Raw genomic sequence first — 26,287 nt, 5'->3', positions numbered from 1 at the left:
GTGTTTCTACTAGAACATGTTTACATGCTGTAATGTTAAAGAAAACCTTTATTTTCCTCGTACTGTCTGTTTGAATATACCTGTATTTACCCTCTGTCTGAAATGCTCCGTTTTAGTTAACGGAATTGCAATGGAATTGCGTTGCTAGGCAACAGTTTAGGTCCATGTTTACTTCCTGTCAGCTGATGTTATTCACACACACTGCTACAGGAAATAAACTGGGACACATTTAGAATGTTTAAGTTTAAAACCTTGTAAGGGTCTAAATATTGTATATTTGTGACATCACAAATGGACAGAAATCCTAACGGCTTGTTTCAAACGTACAATTTCTGAATACGGGCTGTGTGTATTTCTCCGTATATTACGCGTTTTGATAGTTTAACAGTATTTATATAGCACTTAAACCTACTTTATAATATAAAAGACATGCAAATCTCACTTTTTACAATATGGGACCTTTAATTGATGTTGAAATGGACCAAACTCATTAAAAGTGAATGAAGTTGTGAGTACTGCATTGCTGCATTCAAAGTTTTTGAGCATAGTTTGCAGAGGTGCATCAAATCAATTGCGAAAACTGGACTTTTAAACACTAATGAATGTGTGCATGAACAGTCTGTGTTCAGAATTCGGGGCTGCTGTTGTGTATAGTCAGCCTGCTGTGGTTAACAGTAGAGAAAAGCACCAGCAAGGCTAAATGTGTGGCAGGCAACATCCTGTTTACCACCTCTGCTTTTAGTGATCTCAGGCCTGTTCACACCTGGCATTAACATGCATCTTGTTACACTGCACACGTGTCATAACCCCAAAGACCCAGCCTTGTCTCAAGGTTCCTGTATTACTGCTAACAACTGAGCGGAGAAACAGAGCTTCAGCATCTTCCAGTGGAGGAATGAAAAGACACAAACATGAGGATGTATTAAGACAGTTAAAAATGTGTATTGGATCACTGTCTTTCAGAATTACATTCATAGACAAATAGAAATGAATTGTTTGAATAGAATATGTAACTGAACACACATACATTTCTTTCAACCATTATGAATTTCCTTAATTTGAGACTGTCTGTGTAAGAGGTTCAGGATACAGGAAGGATGAGAGGAAAACAGCAAGTCTAGGAGTAAAACCAGCAGAAAAACAAAATAACTGAAATGATTTCAAAACAGCACAGGTGATAGAAGGCTCTGTGGAAAACAGGAAGTTGAGCAGGTTTGTCTGCACCAGCTCTTTATTAATTACCAGTGACTCAACAGTGTAGCACCAATACAACGCCGGGTGCATTTTCATGTTCAGTATAACACCCAGTATTGCAAATCTTAACGGTGCTCCTACCCTTCTTAACATTTAATATTGTGCAGCGATTAATAATAGATGGGAAGAATTGAAAACAATAAAAAAGACATCCTTGCAAGTCATCCATTGCACTCAAACACTAAATCTCACAATGGACCATGTTCATGGTATACACAGCTCCCTGGATGATTTCTTAGCTCTCTAGCTAAGATATGTCCAATCAAATCTAGCGACACAGTCAAGTTTGAGAAGCAGCAGCGGTGTGAACGCACTGGAACATTGTGAGCATCATAAGATTTACAAAAAGATGACAAATAACACGATAGGGAGGACGTTAAAACTTGTGAATTGTCAGCCACAACTTCAAGCTTTTGAAGTCTCGAGCAGGTTATGATCTGAGGAAAGGAAAGGCTACAAAGACACGTTATAACATACAGTAGGTATGAGTGAATTGGAAATATTACAGAAGTAGCTTTGAATGCTACAAAAAATTATGACACTCTACATATTAACATGTACTCCGAAAGTGCGCTTAATTGTTTGGTGCTGTTTTTTTTCTCAATAGAAGTGCTGAAACAACACCTGAGTTTCAGTACAGGTACAGCACTTTAATACCTTACTTTGAGGATTTATTTTTCTCATTTTACCAAAATAAAAGCTCTCCGATGTGAAATGTTGTCTGCATGCAGTCGTGTAAAAACTTTGTCGAAATTAAATAGTCTAAATCTGGCCAGTGGGAGAAGGAGAAGTCAACAGGTTGACGAATCTGACCAGACATTTGACGCCTAGCTTTTGGTATCTCACAGATTTTTGGTGCAACAGACACATTTCCATGAGATGTTTAAAAAATAATAAGCACTGACACCAATCCAGGAAGCTTTCATTATGAACATGGTCCAACTGAGGAAACATTAGGTCTTCTTTAAATCACTATGTGCTTATTAAGTCTCCGAAATCACATGGAAGGTGTGTATTTTGCTGATTGAGAAAGATAAAAAAAAAAATGTTAGAATTAAAAAACCTTGTTTTAAAAAATAATATACACCTTGTGCATTAAGGTATTCCCAATTTCCCATTAATTGACGTGTCACACTTGACGTGTCACACTCGACAGATCAAATTCTGAGATGAGAGAATAAACAAGTAATTTGTTTTCATTGCATACAGTTTACAAAGGACAGCCTCTCTCTCTCTCTCTCTCTCTCTCTCTCTCTTCAACACCTCATCTTCCCCTCAAAGCGTTTCTCCATGGAGACACTTTGATCATCATGTGTTGTCAATGAATCTGTTGTTCCTGATGCATATCAAGGCGAGCGTTGTATTGACACACACAAAACCTCATGCTCTCACAGACTCACTCGGACTAAACTGATGACATTCAGTTTGGATTTGATGCCCCGCCTTTTCTCAAAAAAAGAAAAGAAAAAATTCCACACACACACACTGAACAGAAAACCACCTAACAAACTGCCCCGCTTCTTCCTCCCTCATATACAAACCTGTCTATCACCAGTGGTAACAGCTAGTTCTGAAGAAGAGCACTTGGAAATATCATGAAGGAACTGTATGGCTTCCATAAAGACCATAAAAAAGACAGTGTTAAAAATCATCGGTGGTTTACAGTCTGAAAAAAGCAGCAGTAGTTGTTTATAGGCCATCCAAAGGTGCTACAGACATTGTGTTGTTGAGATTTGCTGATGACTATGTGAGGTACTGAAGTCCAGTTTGATACAGTACAGCCAGAGTGGCCAGGCTTTGTCCGTAGTGTGGACGAAGGGGGTTTCTATATAACAATAAAGCAGCCAGCCGAGGCACTTAGATCCTGACGGACTAAAACCTCATTGAAGACGGAGGTTCTGGTCATTTTATAGCTGTAAGGATGTGGCCAAGGTGTTCATGCCTCATGTGTTTTTGTGTGTGTGTGTGTGTGTGTGGCAGAGATGCTATCACTCTCTTATGCTAGCAGAATAGGAGAACTGGGGGAAATGTGCTTGCTGGCCGGAGTCCTCGCAGTCCAGATTGTGATCTGTGAGAACAAGACAGCAGAAATCAGTCGTCATATGATCACGGCCAGCGGTGGATTAGAGTGTCGCCGTCCAGTCAGACCATACTTACACTTGTCTGGAGGAGTAAGCGTGATGGTCTGCGCTGTGAACTCGTCATCAAAGTACCGGGTGTCTGTCTCTGAAGTCACTTGCGGTCTGAAGAGTGGGGTGAGCTGATGCAGGAAGGGGAGACGATCAGTAACACGCCATTCCATTAGGAACATACTGGATTTATAAAATCACTACCGGTAGACAAGGTTCTGTGACGTGAGTGGCATTGTTCACATACTGCCTGTGTACTTTGTGCATATCTGAAGTAGGGCTGCACGATCGTGGCCAAAACGATAATCACTATTATTTTATATTGAGATCACGATTATTATAAATGTTTTTTACATCCCCGATCGGCTTGAAAGTCCATCCTGGACGCGCCGATCTCAAATTTTAATATTAAACATGTTCAATATTTGCATGCATGAGCCAATGCTTAACGTGAAGCTCTCTCCCATTTTCAACATCTATTAAGATTTGAAAACTCTTTTGGTGTGGGCCAGCCTTAAGCAGTCAGCCAGGTCATCCTTTAGCCTCAGAATGTCTTACCTTCCTCTGTACCACATCCTGCCAATTGATGGTGATGAAAAACTTGTGACTCATTACTTCTTTGGCATCATCGGAACCTCCACCCAACCTGTCAGTCCAAACAAGATCATGTAAGAATTAAGTAGGTTTTTCCAGAAATGAATACACACACAGGATCAGTCCAGTAGTTACAAACCTCTGTTTGGGGTCCTTCTTGAGCAGACCAGCCAGCAGGGACTTGGCCTCGGGCGACAGGTTCCTGGGGAAGCGGATCTCCTCCATGAGGATGAGCTCAAACAAACGCTCGTGGTCCTGGTTGTAGAAAGGCAGTCGGCCGCACATCATCTCATACATGACTACACCCAGACCCCACCAGTCAACCGCCCGGCCGTAGTCGTTATCTTCTAGGACCTGAAAGACACATGTGCCTAATTACAATTCACAACAATGACAGTAAGAAGTGATTTTATAATATAATGATTTGTAATGATGAATTTGTGAAAGTCCCAGTCTATGATTGGATTTAGTATTCATCGCATTTGGAACTGCATTAGTTGTATTAGTATCTCATCCAGGAGGTGGCAGTGTTCGCTAACAGATGTCAATTCAGCAGCACCAAAACCCGTACATGATATGATATAATATATATACAATATCTTATTAACCGCCAAACCCCCCCCTTAACATGTGCCACCCAGTCAGTTTCAGTACCGTACCTCAGGTGCCAGATATTCAGGAGTACCACAGAAGGTTTTCATGGTAGCATCCGGGGTAATGCCCTCCTTACAAAGGCCAAAATCAGTGATTTTGATGTGGCCGTCTTTATCCAGCATCAGATTCTCCAGCTGAAAGAGAGTAAAATGACACATCAGATTGGACTCTTATGATCATAATGACAGATTCTGGGCTTAGAATTCATTAAGCTTTTTATCAAAATGTGACCCTATAGTCAACAATTCTTTGACCAAGTGTTACTGTTGTCGCTTAATTAAAGTTAACTAAAGCTGCGGTCAAAAAGTAATGTCTTTTCCTAACCACTTTTCCTTGACCTCGAAACTCTCCGTCTACCTCTCACTGCCCACTCACGAGTCGTCATAGATTACTTTGTTCCCTTTACAAAGTTCCATGTGAATGGAAACAACTTCAGCTTGGTAACGTTAAGACATGGTAATTTCAACAGTTATTATAGGTCACATGTTGAGAGTTATTGTTCAACTACATATGATGCAACGAAGGAGTATTATGTAGGCTGCTCATTGTTATAAAAGGGAAAGGACCAAAATCTAGCTATACAATGTGCAATGGACGTCCATTTCAGATTTAAAATTCAATGGAGCATTTCCCTTCAGCAGCACATGCTGATTCCAGTAGAAGTCATATTGAGTTGTAACCCCTGTGTCATGATACGTATCGTATTGCCAGATTCCTGCCACTACACAGCCCTAACAGTAACTGCTTTTAAATGCTTAAATTCTATCCTAACTAAAGACCTCTTCTTTATTGAGCTGATTAAAATGTCCTAAATAATCTAAAATGAGAATCCATCACATCATCTTCTCTGAAGTCATGATATAAACCCTGTATGGACATTGTATGTTTCAGAACTGATGGGAGTATTCACCTTCAGATCACGGTAAACAACGTCACGTGAATGGAGGTACTCCAGCGCTGACACGATCTCAGCGCCGTAGAAGCGTGCCCGGTCTTCTGTGAACACCCGTTCCCGTGACAGATGGAAGAAGAGCTGAAAGAGAATCGAGAGCAGATGGAGTCAAACAGGCCTCTTTAGAGAAGATCTGTTTGAGTGTGCACGGCAAGCAAACATCAAGTGACATTTAGTGTATCTCCGTGCGACTGTGAGGTCTTACCTCGCCTCCGTTGGCGTATTCCATTACAAAACAGAGTCGGTCGTGGGTCTGGAAGGCATACTTCAGTGTCTGTATGGAGAAAATGATCACAAATTACAGGTGGTGAATTCCTGCATGCATTACACTATCCCTGCACTCACTAGCAAACTGAGGAGTAAATTCCAGATGTAAAAACTACATTATGTTACTTAAAGCTTCAGTAAGTAGAAATGTTTTGGCATCATTGGGCAAAAATTCCATAATAACCTTTCAGCATATTGTAATTCAAGTGTTCTTTGAGACTTCTGCAACTCCTCATGGTTCTGTTTTCAGGCAAAATATGCAGCGTAGACGCTGTTGGACCGGTACTGTACAGAAGACACATGGACCGCGAGCAGCACGGCCTGGCTGTGGACAGCTCATCTAGAGATTTGCTGTGTGTCGCCTAATATTTCCGCGTGTATCACAGTAATGACGGTATTGCAAAATCCACGTCATGGCCGAACGTGACACCGGTGATGAAACCGGTATACCGCCCACACCTATTTTGCAGGTATTTGGTCATTGTAGTATTGGACAAACTAACATATTGACCTGATGATGGTGCTCGATGAAATGTCACCAAAGTATCACCGTGAGTATCATCAAAGTTATTACAGCGATTGATTCTGAGGGTGAACGTGAACGCTTGAACAAAATTTCATGGCAATCCATCCCAGAGTTGTTGAGATATTTCAGTCTGGATTTAAGTGGTTGAGCCATCGTTACTGCCGTTCCTATAGCTACAGTATGTAAGACACTGTATGCGAACAATACACTACCTACGCAGATAAGAACTGTCAGTGGTGAGCCAAGTGGCTGGTGAAATTAAATGGGTCATATGTGACCTCAAGCGTACTTACCGTGAGGAAGGGGTGTCGTGTGTTTTGCAACACTCTGCTCTCTGTAACCGTATGGGCCACCTCATCCTGCAAACAAACACATCATTGTCAGAAACACTGAAAACATGCAATATAAAAAGGTAAAGATTTACTTAAAGGGGAAGATGGTAACTATCTGGTTTGACATGATCTTTGTTTTAACCTGATGTGTTCCACCAAATGTTCAGACAGCTCGGGTACAAGAATGTAGCTGGTATATATTTTATTCTGCCACTCTGCCATGCACGGCATCATTACTGCGGAACCAGGAGGGGGCACTTAACTTCATTTGCATGTTAGTTTAAACCCCCAGGAGTCGTGGTTGTGCACTAACAACTTCCAGGTAGCATCTGTCAGTGAGGTAGAACCCATTAAAACGCCTTTAGGATCCCCACTTAACTGTAGTCCTACAATACAACATACTTAACTGCAGAACTTTGACTGAAAAAAAGAAGGTTCAGCAACACGCCGGGACGAACTGACAACGGATGCCGAGAAACAGAGTAACATGCAGTAGGAAGACAAGAACGGGACAGGCGACGTATGCTGTTATAAAACAACTGTTAAAGGACCAGTGTGTGACATTTAGGTAAAGTTATTGGCAGAAATGGAATACGATATTAATAAGCATGTTTTCTTTAGTGTATAATCATCTAAAAATAAGAATTGTGTTTTCACAATTTAGTTTTAAAGCTTCAGTTGGTTGCAATCTGCAACCTCACCGCAGATGCCGCCAGCTTTAAATGTTTTTTTACACAAAAAAATAAATAACTTGATGCGAATTCACAACAAGGCACCAACAATTAAGAATTTGTTGTAGACAGCGTTTCACAAGGTATATAAAGTTTCAAATTTCAAAAGGGAGACTGGGGACTTTCTCCCCAGACAACTTTAGAGGACATTGCGGTTACTGTTTACTGTCTTTGACTTGTTTAACATCAATAACATTTATATAATCAGAGTATGTTTGTCTTCAACTTGGATTTCAGAATAGAGAGGATGTGGGGAAAACCCTCCCATAGAAATGTGTCCATGCAGTGATGGAAGAAAAAGGGCCAATCTTCTCACTGAGTGGTGAGTTGAGTTCCCAGTCTGTCAAAATATTGCCATACTACCGGTACTATGCTGCCCTCTAGTGTGCCCCCTTCTCACACACACAGTTTGCAGCATTCATTATATGAAGGTATGGAGGTGCAAAGTGTCTTGCAGCAACACACACACAGGGCACCTCTTACTTACCTTAGCTATGATGACCTCTTTGCGTAGTATTTTCATGGCATAATGTACTCCGGTGGCCTTCTCTTTGACCAGAATCACCTTCCCAAATGTCCCCTTCCCGAGCAGCTTCAGGTATTCAAAGTCACTCATTGTCTGTAAAACACAAGGTCGATGTGGGAGAATTCATTAGGGACTAGGATTTTAAATCATTTTGTAAAAACGTGTATAACTAAAAAAAAAAACACAAGTCTCAGAAAATAAATCTTGAAACAGAGATGAGAGTTTTAATACAAGTCATATGTCTCATATACCTTCACGGCCTTGAGGAATACTACGCTTCCTGCTGATGTTAGTTTGTTGTTCTTTTATAACTAAGAATAAAGATATTTCTCTAATCTTTTCAGAAAAGCTTGTATGAAATTGAAATGTGCAAAAGTAAGTTGATTGCTGTCGGGATGTTAAGAGAATTTCGACAAATATAACAAAAACATGTATTTGAACAACACCACCAACCATACCTTTAAGTATGACTGAAACTCACGAGCAGTCCAGATGTTTGTATGAGTCAACGGAGCGCTTGTTTGACTTCATTATTATGCCCTTATCTGAATGAATTTGGAGTTTCAATATGATACCAAAATCAACGAACATAAAAATTATGGTAAAAACATGAATCGAACTTCAAGCGGCTAAATTGCTATTTCTTTTAACAACAATGTTTGAAATGACAAAGTGAAAACAAAGTGAACGGTGGCTCAGGTAGCTCACTATCTTCTACGTCCCCAACCACTGATCCTCTCACCACTTTGGAGCGGAGCTTGGACAGCGACACCTCCATCTCCTCCAGGCTGCTTTCGCTGGGTGAGCCGAACATATCCATTGGTTCCTCATCCTCATGTTCCCGCATCTTCAGACTATTTGCCACTGACTGGATTGCCCGCATCCACTCCTCTCTGAAAGGCAAAAATCACAAATATTGACATCAAACAAACACACTAAGTTTTGGAGTCCACTTTTTTGAAGTCTTGTACTTGTGTTGGCATCGTGCTTTGTTGGACTCGGACTTGTCTTGGTCTTGAACTCGGCTATTGAGAACTGGTGAAGTTGTTTCTGGCTGCTGATTTGGGATCAGTTGTACAGAAAGTTGCCTGATTCTAACAGTGTTTTCCCTATATGCACTCAACAACGGCACAGCGCCACTGCTAAAAGTATCCCCGAACTTAATTTGGGCCTGGAACTCTAGTTCTATGAGTGCGAGAAATGCAAGGAGAGGAAGAGAAAGTGAGACGGCGCCTGGACGAGCGTTGTGAGCAGATTATCATCGTTTATAAAAATGCACCGCAGTGACGATAGACATTTCATACACCAGACGTACTGTATATATACACGGATCTGACGATGTGCATTCAGGCCACGCTGGACCCGTTCATGCTTCCCTGAAAAACCTGATTATTGTACAGTAACATCAGGCTTTGTGATCAAAAAAAGGGTTTGTATCACATCTACACTTCTGTTCCCTGTTGTTGTGCATGTCTGCATCACAAGGACTAATGCATATGATAATAAACAGATAAAAAACAATCCTCTTTCCCACCACAAATAGCCTACCTGTGTACTACACATATAGCCTGTGTCCCAGGAAAAAAGGGGAAAACAGTATAGTTTTAACACTATGTTTAAACTTGATCAATTAATGGTTGTTTTAGGAGCTGCTGCAGCACACCTACTTCCTCATCCATGTTCTTGCTTGTGGGCATATTGGAGGTGGTCCCCGGGGTAGAAACTTCAGTAAATATCGGATCAAATTCAAAGTTTATTAATGAACGTAATGTACATTTTATGCATTGATTAGTTTGATGTTAGAAGATAGGTTAATATTGTTTATAGATAGATTATTTCTGCCCATCCTATCTCCTTAAACCCTATATTAGCATTGGAAAGACACTCTTGCCTATTATGGTCTTGAACCCTACTCAGTTTGCTCTGGACTCAGTCTTGACTTGAATTGGACTCAATTTAAGTCTAAGTTGGACTTGACTACAGCCCTGCCTTTTACACAGAGACGCCACTGAAAGCCGTCAAAGCATTTTGACCGTAGTTTGACACAAGCCTTGTACAAAAACGGCAGCTTGCTTGATAAAATATTTGCCCCTGTTCTTACCTCTCCTCATTGCTGTCCACATGAAAGGTGCGTTCAATGACAGTGGTCCACTGTAGGCAGCGAATGACAAATGTGTTGGGCCGGGGTCTTTCAGTCTTCATTAACTGGCACTCTGAAAAACACAATTTAAGACTGATGTTTACAGGAAGCTGCTGACGATATTAACATGAGGGGATAGAACTGTATGGAACTCAAAACAGCCAACGAGCTTTAAAAAGTAGAAAGCAGTGGTTATCAAGAAATGGCCATTTGTTTTACCACCTGGAGGACTGACCTGCGACTGAGAAGTTGTTGAGTGGTGGTGAAATCTGGTCGTTTAAATCGGGCTTCTCCTTGTAGCCGATGAAAGAACCGTCGCTCTTCAGAATGAAATACCTGGGCCTCCATGTTTTGATATATTCACCTGGGACAGAAAAAGACAGGATGCAGTATAATCCAAGTCTCATTTATCAAGTCGTATGCTCACTACTTCCCAAACACTCCCAGCATTTTCACCAAAATAGTAACATTTAAAACACTTCCGACACTACAGTGTCATGCTCGCGCAGGCGCGCTGCGAGTCTGGATTAGTAGTAACAGATTTTTGATATAATTTTGCTGTTGTTAAAGCTGAACACCATTTGCTTCAATTCATCAAGGATTTGCATCCGTTTTCAGATTTTCCGTTCACCGTGGAGGCGTGCGAGAAAAACTAAGTTGTCTTCAAGAATTCAAGGTAACACGCGGTGAGTAATTGATATACAAATGGTCATTTTGTGGATGAAGTATTTCCTTTGAGATGAATCATTTAGCTCAATCTGATTGACATCTAGAGTTAATAATTATAGATGTTGATCAAATTGAGGCAAAGGGTTTCCATTTATAACACTTTCTTTCACTGTGAGTTATCAGCATGATAATACCTTACTGATCCGCAGGCTCCTTACCTCTTTTGTGAAGCCAGCCCTCTCTGACTACATTAACTTCATTCATGGTGAGAGATGTGTTTCAGAGAGGGTCAGGAAGGTCGGGGAGGGGAACAGTGGATTTCTCTCTTGGCCCTTTCAAGTCTCAGTTACAGTTATCAAAACAGCACCTGCTGAATGAAACAAGACAGTACAAAGAAAATAGAACCATCTTCAAAAACTTTCAAACCATCTCACAGAATAATTGAGTATTTTACAGTCAACAGTAGTTACAGAGGGTAAATTCGGCCGATACCCAAAGCCCAGGTATTGCTATCGGTATCGGGAGGTGCATCCCTATTAAAACATCTGAACAATCTTTAGTTAGATACGGTGAATGTTATCTAATGGTGACAACTGGTGTTAACAGAAGTCTATAACGTAGTTAGTCTGTTTATTGTGAATACTGTATATATTGTTCCTATTTTTAATATTTCCTTCTATTTAAATTGTTCATATTTTATATGTCTGCACTATCCCCTTTACTGCTGTACACTGCAAATGTCCCCACTGTGGGACTAATAAAGGAATATCTTATCTTATCTTATTTCTTGCTCCTCACCACATTACTCATTAACTATCCCTAAACATAACAAATGTAATGTTGGTCAGGCTTATCTGCATATGTGGAAAAATAACTGACTTCTGGATAGTTATGGATCACAAAAGATAGATCTAAAACACATTGTAATGAATTTAACATCATGATCCTGCCGTTTTGAAGTTTACGAGAAAAAAGTTGTAATAATACGAGAATAAAGTCATAATATTATGAGAATAAAGTCATAATATTATGAGAATAAAGTCATTATTACGAGAATAAAGTCATTATTATGAAAATAAAGCCATACTATTACGAGAATAAAGTCATATTATGACGAGAATAAAGTCAAATTATTATGAGAATAAAGTCATTATTACGAGAATAAAGTCATTATTATGAAAATAAAGCCATACTATTACGAGAATAAAGTCATATTATGACGAGAATAAAGTCAAATTATTACGAGAATAAAGTCAAATTATTACGAGTATAAAATCATAATATTATAAGAATAAAGTCATATTATTTCGAGAATAAAGTCATAATATTATGAGAATAAAGTCAAATTATTACGAGCATAAAATCATAATATTATAAGAATAAAGTCATATTATTTCGAGAATAAAGTCATAATATTACGAGAATAAAGTCATATTATGACGAGAATAAAGTCAAATTATTACGAGAATAAAGTCATATTATTAAAAGAATAGTCATATTATTACGAGAATAAAGTCATTCTCCCTCAACCCTATTCTCATAATATTATTACTTTATTCTCGTAATATTACGAATTTTTTCTTGTAATATGACTTTATTCTCATAATATAATTACTTTATTCTCATAATAATATGACTTTATTCTCGTAATATTATGACTTTATTCTCGTAATATTACGATTTATATTCTCATAATATTATGACTTTATTCTCATAATAATATGACTTTATTCTCATAATATAATTACTTTATTCTCATAATAATATGACTTTATTCTCGTTATATTATGACTTTATTCTCGTAATATTACGATTTATATTCTCATATTATGACTTTATTCTCATAATAATATGACTTTATTCTCGTAATATTATGACTTTATTCTCGTAATATTATGACTTTATTCTCGTAATATTATGACTTTATTCTCATAATATAATTACTTTATTCTCATAATAATATGACTTTATTCTCGTAATATTATGACTTTATTCTCGTAATATTACGATTTATATTCTCATAATATTATGACTTTATTCTCATAATATGACTTTATTCTCATAATATAATTACTTTATTCTCATAATAATATGACTTTATTCTCGTTATATTATGACTTTATTCTCGTAATATTACGATTTATATTCTCATATTATGACTTTATTCTCATAATAATATGACTTTATTCTCATAATAATATGACTTTATTCTCATAATAATATGACTTTATTCTCGTTATATTACGATTTATATTCTCATAATATTATGACTTTATTCTCATAATAATATGACTTTATTCTCATAATAATATGACTTTATTCTCGTTATATTACGATTTATATTCTCATAATATTATGACTTCATTGTGTAAATCTCAGATGTTTTTTCTCTCAATGTGGCCCTAATACTCCGTAGTACATTGTCTCTTTGTCCCTCACTGCATTAGACTGATATACTATATACTTAGACTATAATCTGTGTTACCTTCATCACAATGCTCAAATGTTTTGCGGATTTATTTGTTGTTTTTTTGTCTAAAATGTCTCTTTAGATAATAAAGGTTGCTGACCCCTGAGTTAACAGATAACTAAGACGCATTAGCGTTAGTAAATGTAGTTAAATGTTGGGTTTAACCCGCTAAACCACGGTGTTAAAGTAAAGTACAGATATGTAACGTCAATCTGTTGTTGTTGTTGTTTCTGTTAGCTATGCTAGGCTAACGTTAGCTCGCTGTTAGCATCTAAACGCTGACAGCTGTTAGCTCCATGCTAACAGAGAAACATTCACTTTAAACGGCAGATTAAGCTGGTTAATCTAGTTAATAACATAACAAAACATCTGATAATTATATAAGAACAAGATTTAACGCACATTTCACTGACTTTATCCCACGTTGCTCTCGTTTTCAGGTCAGTTGTGACAGGTTAGATCCAGAGCAGGCCATCCACACGGGAACAAACGAGATGTGGCTAGAAGGGAACGATCAAACCGCGAGGAAGTCTCGCGAGATGTGAAAGGTTAAGGCAGGGGTCAGCAACCTTTACAATCAAAAGAGACATTTTATGCAAAAACAAAAATAATAATAATCTGTCTTGAGCTTCAAAACATTTGAGCATTGTGATGAAGGTAACACAGATTATAGTCTGAGTATATAGTATATAAGTCTAATGCAGTGAGGGCCAAAGAGACAATGTGCTACGGAGTATTAGGGCCACATTGAGGGAAAAAACATCTGAGGTTTTCACAATAAAGTCAGAATATTACGAGGAAAAAGTCATAATATTACGAGAATAAAGGCATAATATTATGAGGAAAAAAGTCGTAATATTATGAGAAAAAAAGTCGTAATATTACAAGAATAAAGTCATAATATTATGAGAATAAAGGCATAACTTTACGAGAATAAAGTCAGAATATTACGAGAAAAAATTTCGTAATATTACGAGGAAAAAGTGATAATATTACGAGAATAAAGGCATAATATTATGAGAAAAAAGTCGTAATATTATGAGAAAAAATTCTTAATATTACAAGAATAAAGTCATAATATTATGAGAATAAAGTCATAACTTTACGAGAATAAAGTCATAATATTACGAGAATAAAGTCACAATATTACTAGAATAAAGTCATAATATTATGAGAATAAAGTCATAACTTTACGAGAATAAAGTCATAATATTAAGAGAATAAAGTCACAATATTACTAGAATAAAGTCATATTATTACGAGAAAAAAGTAATATTATTACGAGGATAAAGTAATAATATTACGAGAATAAAGTCACAATATTACTAGAATAAAGTAATATTATTACGAGAATAAAGTAATATTATTAGGAGAATAAGGTCATATTATTACGAGAAAAAAGTAATATTATTACGAGAATAAAGTAATAATATTACGAGAATAAAGTCACAATATTACTAGAATAAAGTCATATTATTACGAGAAAAAAGTAATATTATTACGAGAATAAAGTAATAATATTACGAGAATAAAGTCACAATAATACTAGAATAAAGTCATATTATTACGAGAAAAAAGGCAGCCTAAGAGACAACCACAACAACACATAATAGATGTAACTCACATTCTGCCTTTTATTTACTCCTCTACTTCATGTTTTTTTTTTTTACATTTATCCTTTGATATTGCAATATATTGTTATTAATTGTTTTTTATTTGTTTGTTTGTTTTATTGACACAACAAACATTAATTACTTCTTTATTGTTTTCTTCTTTACATGCATGTTCTTTTTAAATATCTACATATTGTAATTTGCTTAATGAATTGTATATATAGATATATATATATATATGTGTGTGTGTTTTTGTTTTTATTTTGTTCTTTTTTACATTTTTATTTATTATTGAATTGACGCTTTGGCAATATTGTTCACCTGACAGTCATGCCAATAAAGCAAATTGAATTGAATTGAATTGAATTGATAGGCATTGATCTCGAATGGTTTAAGGTTAGGATAGGTCGTCGGGGCAGCGAGTCTCGCGAGAGTTGTGCACGTTTTTGCCAGTTTTCGCAGTTTGCGGGTTACCTTCTAGACACAACGCAGGAAAACATGGACTTTCTTCTTCTGGGTTTAAACAGATGGTCGCTGATCTTTGGACACACATCGCCACCTGCAGGCAAGACGGTGCAATTAATCTCAAATTAGTTTAGGCTACATCAGGGGTCAAGAAACCTTTACTATCAAAAGACACATTTTAGGCAAAAAAAACCCAACTAAATCTGTCTGGAGCAGCAAAACATTTGATCATTGTGATGAAGGTAACACAGTTTATAGTTTAGGTATATAGTATATAAGTCTAATGCAGTGAGGGCCAAAGTGCAAATGTACTACGGAGTATTAGGGCCACATTGAAGGAAAAAACATCTGAGATTTACAGAATAAAGTCATAATATTACAAGAAAGAAAGGAAATAATACATAAAATTACTACTATATAATATTATGACTTTATTCTCATAATATTATGACTTTATTCTCATATTATTACAACTTTATTCTTGTTAACCTCTGACTTTATTCTCGTAATAATATGACTTTATTCTCATAATATTAGGACTTTATTCTTAAAATCTTAGATTTTTTTTTTTTCCTCAATGTGGCTCTAATACTCCGTCGTATCATAGACCTACAACAATGATAAATGAAAATGAAAATGTAAACAAAAAACATTTATTCATTTCCACTAATTTTTTTAAAAAGAGAGAGTTGTTTATTATTAGTAGTAGTTATCTCTATTATTATTATTACAGCTATTATTACTGATACATCACTCTATTACATCCACTGCTATTGATTATTGTTATTAGTCTTATTTCTATTAGTACTTGTAGCTGGTGTGATATTATTGTGGTTGCTGTGCATCTTCAGCTCAACAAAAGGAACCTTGGAACTATGAAACAAAAACAAATGCATGAAATAAATGGACTTTATGTGGTTTGTGAAAGTGAAAGACAGGACCAGGCCCAAGGCAATCTCAGACATATGTGATACAGTGGTGGAAAGTAACTAGGTACCCAAAATACTGCACTTATGAACAATTTTGAGGTAATTACTTGTGTTTCCACTACCTTTCGAAGGGAAAGTTTGTACTTTTTACTCAACTACAGCTGACAGCTATATTACTAATAACTTTGTGGATTCAAATTTTACACACAAAACATAACCAAATACAATCAAATGCATTGCAGGGATATAGCCCAACAAGCTGCAATACTAAAATGCTAATCACACCTTAATGCATCCATACTCATGTCCAATAATATAGCATTCTGAAAGGGGTCACTATGCATCACTTTTATTTTGCCAATAATACTTCTGTACTTTTACTTAAAAGACATTTATTGTAATGCAAGACTTGTAATTGAATACTTTTACAATGTACTTCCTCCACCAGGGGTGGATTACTGAAATATTGGAGTAATTCTTTTTCTGCAGGTGTGAGCACATAAATGAGCACAAGAGCGTGAGAACCCTGCAGCGGGGGAAGAGTTTGTTCTTCCTGTTTCATATAGAGATGTGTTTGAGGTCATATAGAAGCGTCTCCATTATACATCAGTCCATCAGCGAACAACAAGTTTATTTTTTTCAAATGCAATATATCCTGGTAAGTATATTGTAGAATGTGAATGTCATGTGTTCATGTAAAAAAAAAAAAGAATCCGGTGATATATCTTTATCAGATTTGTGTTACTCTTAAATATCAATTTGTATTGGCCTCAAAAATCCAGTATCGGTTTGGGCTCTAAACTGTATGACACAATGATAAATAGAGATGAATACATTAGCATTGCATATTTTGAGTTTGTAAAAAATAGCACAATTTCTGTCAGGTAAAATAATATGTAAATTGCCCGAGCATTGCATGATAAAACATTCTTATCTAGTCATTATTCTCTTGATCCGTTCTTCAGTCTTTCAGTCTTCAACCTTTGGCTGTGCACTGTGCAGCTCCTGGATCAGTGCTGGAAGAGAAATACAGAGTAATAAAGCCACAGGTGTACATCAAACGGGCACATGCAATAGTTTATATAAGCTTCATAAATCAACATAACAACAATGGACGGTGTACAAGTTAGAACTCACCTGCGATAATCTCCTCCTTCACTTTTTGAAGTTCTTTTTTCACTTCTTCAAGAATTTCCTTCAAACGCACAGATATACGCAGCACTGTGAGACTTTGGTATTGAAAAGTTCACAATAGTGGCATCTTGGACAGAAAGTTATGACTTTGCAACTGCAGTCTGTTGCACTTTTGATGACATTACTCCCTTAATCTTACAACATAACTTCATTTTAAGCATCTTTGGCATTATAAATACAACATTTCCTGTGCCACACACAGAAAATTATGTCGGTTTTGATGATTTAAAAGTTAATATTCTGCAATGAAAAAGTCATAACTTTACTGGTATAAGTCTAGTTGCAGGATAGTCTTGTATGTTCAAACAGAGCAACCAACCTGTTTGATTGTTTCCAGATCACTATCACTTCCTGCAGCATCTGAGTTACTTTTCACCACCTTCATCCTAAGATAGAAACACCCAAGTTTACGCTTAGTCAAAACAGGCTCTTTGAGATCAAGAAGGTCTTTTGTAAGAGAGAGCTGGCCAGGAGAAGCTGCATACTTTATATCAGACAGGAAGAACAAAAGTAGAATAGAAGAACAGCAGCAGTCAACAGTTACATTTAGCATGGATCTTCCATCGTCCCAACAGCTGCTTATACTTCAGCAAGAGCAACCACTTCCTCAAGTCTTTAGAAAGACATCTGATCAAGTCCCTGCAGCTAACATAATTTAACTGAAGATCAAAATGTGCTTATAGTACATTATAGTAAAACATTAAGTGGGTAGACCAATGCTAATACTCATTACTGCTCTGATATTTGGACTTCATGAGCAAAAACTCCCCCAGTTTAAATGCTTATGCTGTCTAAAAATAAGTCTAATGAATGCATGTTGCAGGGCTCTATCATGGCGACAGCGAAGCAGAAGACTGTCACCAAAGCAGCTTAGCAACAAGTTTCAGTCTCTTGCTATAATTACAGCCGCAGACAGAAACCACCAAATGTTCTATTTATTGTAGTGAGTCATTTGCAAGCAGCACACTGACGAGAACAGCAGTGACACCAGTGCAGAGCTTATTTCACATGGCTCACACTGTAGTCAGCACACAAGCAAGCAGAGAGCACTGAGAAGTAGCATCTCTGGACAGGAGGGGGGACTGATACCTGGACACTGGGGTAGTGGCGGAGTAAGAAGACGGAGAAGTGCAGGAGCTGGAGTCCTTTTGATTGTTGGTTAAGGGTTTGGGCCTGAAAACATGCATATCTTTTATAGCTGGGTATTGGGAAGTATATTTTTGGCATCATCGGGAAACAATACCACAAAAACCTTTTAGCATATTGCAATTCAAGTGTTCTGAGAGAAAACTTGACTTCTGCACCTCCTCTTGGCTCCGTTTTCAGACTACAAAATAGAGCCTGTGACGGGAGACGTATTGGCGGTCTGATGTGTGCCCCTCATGAGAGGAGATCTGCAGGATGAGGGCTGTATTTCCAAATTATGGCATTCTTTCCCCCCCAAAAAACTGCCCACCACTTGAATCACAATATGCTGAAAGGTTATTATTGAATTTTTTCCCAATAATGCCAGAAATAAACTGCGTCTCCAACTTTAAGGCTGGTGATTGGGTTTTTGAATTAGTATGGATGGCTCACGGGAGACTGTTGAATGAATGATCGATCATGTGGATAGTGAAACAGGCTCTTACCTTGGCATGGTGGCAGATTTGTCTTTGAACTTTTCATTGACTTCTGTTGAAATATGTTTAAATGCAAATTAAAGTACAGTATTATATAAAGTAGTGTGACATTGAGAAGATAGGAATACAGTGAAAAGCCGTTCATTTGGCTGTATTACAGTCCTGTAGGAGTGGGGAAAGTGACACTACTCACCTCCTGGCCCTGATGATTTTGATGCTGAGGAGTCAGAATCCCCCTGTAGTCATGTACAGACAGGTACCAAAGTTATCAACCACTCATCTTAAATCGTACTGCTCATTCTACAAATATTACAGAATAATGAGAAGACTTACCGCGGGAGGTTTTGCAGCAGGATTATCAGTGACTTTCTTCCTATTTAAAAAAGGTGTAGTATATACAATTAGAAGTCCCTAAAGCCTCGGTTCATCACTGACATGTCTGTCATATGTGTCTCTTAAGTAAGAACTTACCTCCTAGCAAGGATGGCACTCATTTCTCCCATTAGACCACCTCCTCCACCTCCACCTCCACCTCCACCTCCACCAGATGAAGGTGCTGGTTTGGGGGATTGGGCTGCTCCGCCTTCTTCATCCTGGATACACAAAAACACCTCCAGTCACTATGTTCAAAGGAATTTGGTCCATTGATCTGCTTACTCAGTCTGTCATTTACGAGAACATTCCTGGGAACCAAAATCATCCACCATTTGTGCCAAGCTACATCTTTTATAGAGTCTTGCATTGGTGGAGTAGGCCAGGGAGAAAATGCATGTGCCCTACCTTGGCGGTTTTACGCAGTTTGGCTCCCATCAGAGCTGAACACAGATCGCCTCCACCACCACCTCCAAGTAATCCAGGAGGGGGTGGGGGTGGTGGAGGTGGGATGCCCCCAGCAGGAGGTGGTGGAGGTGGAGGTGCAGGTGGGCATGCTCCCGAGGAAGGTGGTGGGCATGGAGGTGGTGGGGGTATTGATGGAGAGGGTGGAGCTGGTGGGGCAGGAGGAGCAGGTGGGAGGACAGATGCAGCAGCGGAGGCCTGCCTCTCTCTCTCCAGACGCTCTTTCTCCTCCTGTTCCTGCTTCTGGCGCTCCAGTCTGGACACACATCAACAGATAGTTCTAATGCTGGTGTGAAAACCCTTTAAACCTATAACACCTTTATAACCTTTAACCCAGCAGCTTTTAAAAGCACTCTCACATTTATGTTTGGCGGTTTTCACAGCTGAGTTACATCTGTAACAGTGTCATTTAGAATTAGTTGATTAATAGATTTTTCATTTAAATCATTTATGAAGAACAATAGCTACACAGGTTACATACACCAGGCTGTGAGGATCATCAGGTAATCATTGGAAAATGAATATCTTTGCATTTTTGACAGCAATCATAATGAAAATAAACATTAGCTGCAGCCTCAGGATCATTTATAATAAACAGTACCTTCTCTGTTGTTCCAGCTCCTGTGCAGAGGGTCCATTCTGAGCCGCGCCTGAGCAAAGACAGCAAAGTGTGCTCTTCTGAATCAAGATCATTTAAACTAAAATAAAACAGTAGATGCAAGTAGGTTCGTAGTCCAGAGAAAACCACAATAAACTAGAGCTCCACATTCATTTTAATAGCATACATTCTTTGTATACATTGCAGTATGTGTTATCCTAGCCAAGTCACACAGCAGTTTGTGAAATAGTCACAAAATTTAATGTATTGATTTGTGTACATAGACACGAATTTCCCATTTTTTTTGTGATGGTCAGCACGAAATCAATTCTTAAGTAATCCACATAACTGTGAGCCGGAAAATATAAAGAGTAGCGAATGCTGCATAGGGAGGAGGTCTGGTTGGATGCGTCAAAAAACACACAGGACACCAGTGCTAGTGTCCCTCTGGTATTTTAACCCAAACTGTGAGCTTTTCCTAAACCTAACTCAGTAGTTTCGTTGGCGTTGCACTTTGTAGACGGTCCCTAACCACTCGTCTCACAGCCGGCTTCGCGTAGAGACCGATGTTACCGATGCAGCTCGGAGGACTGAAGGCTCGTTATGATTAAAATGAGGTCGTAGCTTGTTGTCTACCTTACTATGGTTAGAAAGAGCACTTGTTTGTGTTTTAACAACGTTTCAGTTATGAGTTATTGATCCGGGAAGTTTGAATCTGTCAATATCTTTCCAGCTTTACCAAAGTACATCATCTAGGGGGGCTCTGGACATCAGCAATGCGTGGACTGTCAGGAATGATTGTAAGAAGTGCACTATGAAGTAACTTGTATTTTTTAAATGATATGTCAGCGCCTGCCAAATATATCAAAACATAGCCAAATCGGTGTGTGAATGGGCATTTACATTAGATCCTGATGGGCAGGTTGGCCCATCTTGCACGGCAGCTCTTTGAGTGGTCAGAAGAGTAGAAAAGCGCTATATAAATGCAATTCAATGACTAACACAGAAACACTTCACACAGAAACAGTCCCCTCATGTTTACCTGCGCCTGTCGGTGCATTGAGAACCTCTAATGCATGCGTCATGGAGGTGGCAAAAAGAGTAGCATCCTCTTTACTGCCAAAGTTCAGCCCCCACACCTGTTTGGGATCCCGCCACTGGTGGAAGTTTGGTGTGGCTTGATTATACTTTATCCCTTTGACAATGGCACAGTTGATCACCACCTAGCGTGAACAGGAAGTACAGGATAGCGACTGCATTGAGTATCTGGGTGTTAGACAGAGACGCAAGATGTGAGTTGATTTGAATGTGATCGTTTTTATATTATACATGCTTGAATTGCTTTCTGCCGTAAGGTGTAGCCTGCAATGGGACTAACATCCACTAGATGGTGATGACACTGTATTGGTCTAAATGAGCACAGGAAGTCGTTTCCCATTTGATTGTAAACTACAAATAACCATCACATCAACTTTGAGACTTGATCATTATTTAAGCATTGCTGAAAAGACTATAGCAGCCTCTGGAAGCTGTGAAGTAAGAAGCCACGATGGGCTACCGGGCTTTTCTCATTGATGAGTTATTGTTTAAAAGTACAGAAGGTCACTTGTATGGCAAGACATTTTAACATTTAATAGCTAGTCAGGATATTCATCAGAGATATCTGCAACGTCATTTTGCCTAGTCAAAACTCAAATTTTAGATATCCGTAATTACATTTTGACTGGTACGATTCAAACTACTTTTGCCATTCATGTGTATGGGGTTTGTCATTACGGATATCTACAATTTAGTTGCGGATATCCGTAATTCACATTGCGGATATCTGCAACTGAATGCTTTGTTTGGCCGATATCCAATGGGAAGCCTTGATGAGCAACTGACTGGTCATAATGAGGTTTGAGATATCTGTAACTGAATGTAATACAGTAAACTTGAAACCTGCTCAATGAACTTTGAGAAACTCTCGCTACATTTCCAAACTACGTTGTTGAGTTAGTCATCTTATTGTGTTTCAAGGGAAGTCAAATGAAGTCACCAAGTTCTGTGGCTGTGACCTTCTAGCAGAGAAACTGTACTATACGTTTGTACAACGTGAAGGCGATTGTCTGTTTAGCTGTGTGTGTGTGTGTTTGTGTTTGTGTGTGTGTGTGCAGTTGTCTTGAACCTGCTGGTCGGCCTGCTGCAAGCGGCCCACAATTCTGAAGGTGTTGGTCGCAGGGTTGTGATAGATGTGGACGCGGCTGGAGGAAGGACTGCCAGATCCCGCCGGCACCCACCGCTTCGTGGCGTCATCGTACAACATGACTGTCGCCCTCACCTGGCAGATACTGGACTCACTGTGGGAAAGAAGAGAAATGATGAGGAGAAAGCAGCCTATTCTCTTCTCTTCCCTGATCTGGGAAATGCAAATGGAAACAGGAAATTGGCATTTTAAATTCCTGATTAAGGAGATACGTAAACATAAACAAAAATACACGTCGATGATGGCGCAAGCTGCACAGAGAGGGGGGGCAATCGTACTCGGGCAGCTTGGCGGAGGTCTGCGCTCTCCGAGTGCCATTCTAGTTCTATTTGTGAATCCAGTTATTTATTTCTTTTTTTAAACTCCATTTTCAAATCGATTTTCAAATTCCATTATTTATTTATGAATTCATTAATGTATTTGTAGAAGATGTACTTATTGACTGTTTTCTGTCCTTTTTATGACGGGTTAATATTTCATTTTTTGAACTTTGCCAGTTCTCTAAAATATTGGAGAAACTGTTCATTGGAAGATTAGATAACTTCATTGACAAGCACCATTTACTGACAGACAGTCAATACGGGTTCAGAGCAAACAGATCAACAGCAATGGCATTAATGGAGCTAACAGAAGAAATAACCAGTTGTATTGATAACAAGAAGTATGCGGTAGGAGTATTTATAGATTTAAAAAAAGCATTTGACACCATTGATCATGATATATTATTCAATAAAATGGAAAGGTATGGTATAAGAGGGGTAGTGCTGAACTGGTTGAGAAGTTATATAGGAAACAGGCAGCAGTACGTGCAAATAGGGGACTACAAATCAACATGCTCAGGTATTACTTGTGGGGTCCCGCAGGGATCAGTATTGGGTCCAAAATTGTTTATTATGTATATAAATGACATAGGTAGGGTATCAAGGACACTGAATTTAGTTTTATTTGCAGATGACACAAATATTTTTTGTTCTGGGGAAAATCTGCAGCAGCTTTTGGAGGTGGCCACAACAGAAATCAGAAAATTGCAACGGTGGTTTGACAGAAATAAATTGTCATTAAATTTGGACAAAACTAAATTTATGTTATTTGGAAACCAAAAAATAGACATACCAGTACAAATGATAATAGATGATGTGACTATTGAAAGAGTATATGTAAATAAATTTCTGGGTGTAATACTGGACCACAAAATCTGCTGGAAACCTCAGATAAATTATGTAAGAACAAAGCTGGCAAAGAGCATAGCAGCTTTAGGGAAAACAAGACACACACTGGATCATAAATCACTGCACATTCTGTATTCTTCACTTGTATCACCATATCTGAATTACTGTGTAGAAGTTTGGGGTAACACTTATAAAAGCAACTTACAACCATTATGCATACTACAGAAGAGAGAAATCAGGATAGTAAATAATGTGGGATATAGGGAACACACGAACACACTGTTTTTGAAGTCACATGCATTGAAATTTATGGATTTAGTCAAATTTAAAACCGCAATAATTATGTTTAAAGCAAGACATAATTCACTTCCGGGCAATATTCAAAAAATGTTTTGTGACAGGGAGGGGGGTTATAATTTAAGAGGAAAATTTCATTTTAAAAAGCATTGTGTTCGTACAAAAAAGAAGAGTATGTGTATTTCAGTTTGTGGGGTGGATTTGTGGAATGGGTTAGGTGATGGGTTGAAGGGGAGCACAAATATAAATCAATTTAAAAAGCTATACAAGAAAGATATATAGAGGTATATGGTTGAAGAAGAGTTGTGTTAAAGGTTGGTTATATACTTTTTAACTCTGGATGTATTTGTGGGTTGTAAATAAATTTGGGATGCTGTTCATATATTCAACTTGGGATGTAAATAAATCTGAGATAGTTTTTATATTATATTATATTATCATTCTATGATATATGAGTTAATAGAGGAGAAGTGAGAAAGGGGTAGGGTAATATAAGTTTTTCTTCTACCTACTCCTTTTCGGACACTATAACTCTTGTTTTGTTTGTTATTATTTTGTATCTGTTTTTATTTATTATATGTTCGAAATAAAGTCTTTCATTCATTCATTCATTCATTCATTCATTCATTCATTTGTAAATTATTTTGCCCATTAAAATGTCAAGTAATTAAATACTTCATGATTTAGTTTATTTTATTCATAGATTAATAAGTTCATTTGTAAACAAATGTATCAATGCAATGGTTTATTGTACAATTAGTTATTAATTAATCACATATATGTTACTAATTCTGTGGCTCTTGTGGTCCTCCATAGTCATACAGTATGTTTTGTTTAAAAAAAGTATCAATAAAAAGTGAAGTAATGTTATTTTGCTTTGAAATGGAGTGACGTAGAAGTATAAAGCAGTATGAAAAGTAAATATTCAAGTAAAGTTATTAATTGTACTGACGTGCATGACGTCCTAAATGTACGTAGTTACATCCAACAACTGTAGACAAAGATTTATTCACATTTTTTGTGGATTATTTCATTAAAACTATACACATTTGGCAAATCGTTGGATATTTCATATGCAACCAGGCCTCAAGACTTAAATGTATAAGGAAATAGAAAGTAGGCTACTGCAGATACTTAATTTTATACTACACAATTTCATTCTACTTGTTGAAACAAAGTCTGCAGCCTGTGGGAAATATTTACTTCCTGCTAAAACGGTTTCATGTTTTGACCACTTCCTGTACTCAGCAACAATGCTACCTAATATGGACTACACTAGCTCACCTGTCACTGATATGAACTATATATGTATTTAATGATAAAGGAAATACAGATAATCCAGCTCTGATAGTTTCTCGCCTGCACTGAGCTCCAGAAATACAGCAGGAAACGTAGTCAGAACTAAAGAGCGCGTGAAGCAAGTGTAGAGTTGATAGGAAGCAGAAACATTATCACTGTTAGTAGAAATCTGACTCACCCCATGTTGCAGCTGTCGTCACTAAGTTTCACTGAACAATCGGTTTCTTCTCATCAACTTGAATCCTCCCTCTCACAAGCACATCTGTTGTCTAATCAACCAAACCTGCTGTCATTCTTGCACACCTCCATCGCTCTCTCTCTCTCTCATGACACTGTTTAACACCAACCACTTGCACTTCTGCCTTTGCATTCTCATTTCCTAGACAGTTTTTTTCTCTCTTCCTGTTCTCGTCTCCTTCACTCGTTCTTTTTTAATTCTTATTTTCGCACCTCCCATCTCTCTGTCTCCCTGTGGTGGAGCTCAGCTCTGATTTCTGTCTGATTTCTGTCTGCCCTTAATACACTTCTGTTTATTCGGGTAGGGGGATAGTTTATGGTAAAAGTGGTGCCCTGATGTGTGTGTGTGTGTGTGTGTGTGTGTGTGTGTGTGTGTGTGTGTGTGTGTGTGTGTGTGTGTGCGTGTGTGCGTGTGTGTGTGTGTGTTGGGGGATGAAGGACGGCAAGATTCGCTGCATCTGCACACAGGTCATGAGTCCTCTTCAGACTACTTCAGATAAAGAGCGGGGGAGGCGTCACATGTGGTGCTTCAGTTCAA

At 37.9% G+C, this 26,287-nt stretch overlaps 2 protein-coding genes across 6 annotated transcripts; both read right to left on the bottom strand.

Annotated features, from left to right (window-relative positions):
- Positions 1–918: 918 nt before the first annotated feature.
- Positions 919–13,781, bottom strand: LOC141753286 (RAC-beta serine/threonine-protein kinase-like). 4 transcript variants are annotated; one of them, XM_074611781.1, is made up of 14 exons: positions 13,647–13,781; positions 10,993–11,144; positions 10,341–10,469; positions 10,067–10,178; positions 8,708–8,858; positions 7,927–8,058; positions 6,670–6,735; positions 5,789–5,857; positions 5,542–5,664; positions 4,637–4,765; positions 4,117–4,331; positions 3,942–4,029; positions 3,412–3,514; positions 919–3,322 (listed from the first exon to the last, which is right to left on the bottom strand). In XM_074611781.1, the coding sequence occupies exons 2-14, from the start codon at positions 11,036–11,038 to the stop codon at positions 3,243–3,245; spliced, it is 1,443 nt and encodes a 480-aa protein (XP_074467882.1). In that variant the 5' UTR covers positions 11,039–11,144; positions 13,647–13,781; the 3' UTR covers positions 919–3,242. The 4 variants fall into 4 exon arrangements, with proteins under 4 accessions (XP_074467882.1, XP_074467884.1, XP_074467885.1 ...); XM_074611783.1 differs by having other exon boundaries at positions 10,993–11,141; positions 13,647–13,780; XM_074611784.1 differs by having other exon boundaries at positions 13,658–13,778.
- Positions 13,782–16,626: 2,845 nt separating this feature from the next.
- On the bottom strand, positions 16,627–25,890 carry LOC141753287 (uncharacterized). 2 transcript variants are annotated; one of them, XM_074611786.1, is made up of 13 exons: positions 25,691–25,890; positions 22,670–22,841; positions 21,545–21,725; positions 20,506–20,554; positions 19,848–20,160; positions 19,539–19,660; positions 19,401–19,440; positions 19,261–19,303; positions 19,077–19,119; positions 18,535–18,618; positions 17,765–17,831; positions 17,389–17,446; positions 16,627–17,267 (listed from the first exon to the last, which is right to left on the bottom strand). In XM_074611786.1, exons 1-13 carry the CDS (start codon positions 25,693–25,695, stop codon positions 17,221–17,223), a joined length of 1,224 nt encoding a protein of 407 aa, XP_074467887.1. In that variant the 5' UTR covers positions 25,696–25,890; the 3' UTR covers positions 16,627–17,220. The 2 variants fall into 2 exon arrangements, with proteins under 2 accessions (XP_074467887.1, XP_074467888.1); XM_074611787.1 differs by lacking the exon at positions 18,535–18,618 and having other exon boundaries at positions 25,691–25,888.
- Between the last annotated feature and the right edge of the window lie 397 nt (positions 25,891–26,287).

This window comes from Sebastes fasciatus, chromosome 16 (assembly GCF_043250625.1).
Source record: "Sebastes fasciatus isolate fSebFas1 chromosome 16, fSebFas1.pri, whole genome shotgun sequence".
NCBI lineage: Eukaryota > Metazoa > Chordata > Actinopteri > Perciformes > Sebastidae > Sebastes > Sebastes fasciatus.
Note: the sequence above shows the minus strand (reverse complement) of the source record. Positions and strands in the feature narration are given on the sequence as shown.

Coding starts and splice junctions, on each gene's coding strand:
- LOC141753286 (XM_074611781.1), bottom strand. CDS start 11,038: ATGAATGAAGTTAATGTAGTCAGAGAGGGCTGGCTTCACAAAAGAG. Junction 10,470..10,992: donor GGGCTGGCTTCACAAAAGAG/GTAAGGAGCCTG, acceptor TTTCTGTCCCAG/GTGAATATATCAAAACATGG. Junction 5,858..6,669: donor CACGACACCCCTTCCTCACG/GTAAGTACGCTT, acceptor TTCTCCATACAG/ACACTGAAGTATGCCTTCCA.
- LOC141753287 (XM_074611786.1), bottom strand. Junction 20,555..21,544: donor CAATGCACCGACAGGCGCAG/GTAAACATGAGG, acceptor GTCTTTGCTCAG/GCGCGGCTCAGAATGGACCC. Junction 17,268..17,388: donor GAAGGAGGAGATTATCGCAG/GTGAGTTCTAAC, acceptor TTTCTCTTCCAG/CACTGATCCAGGAGCTGCAC.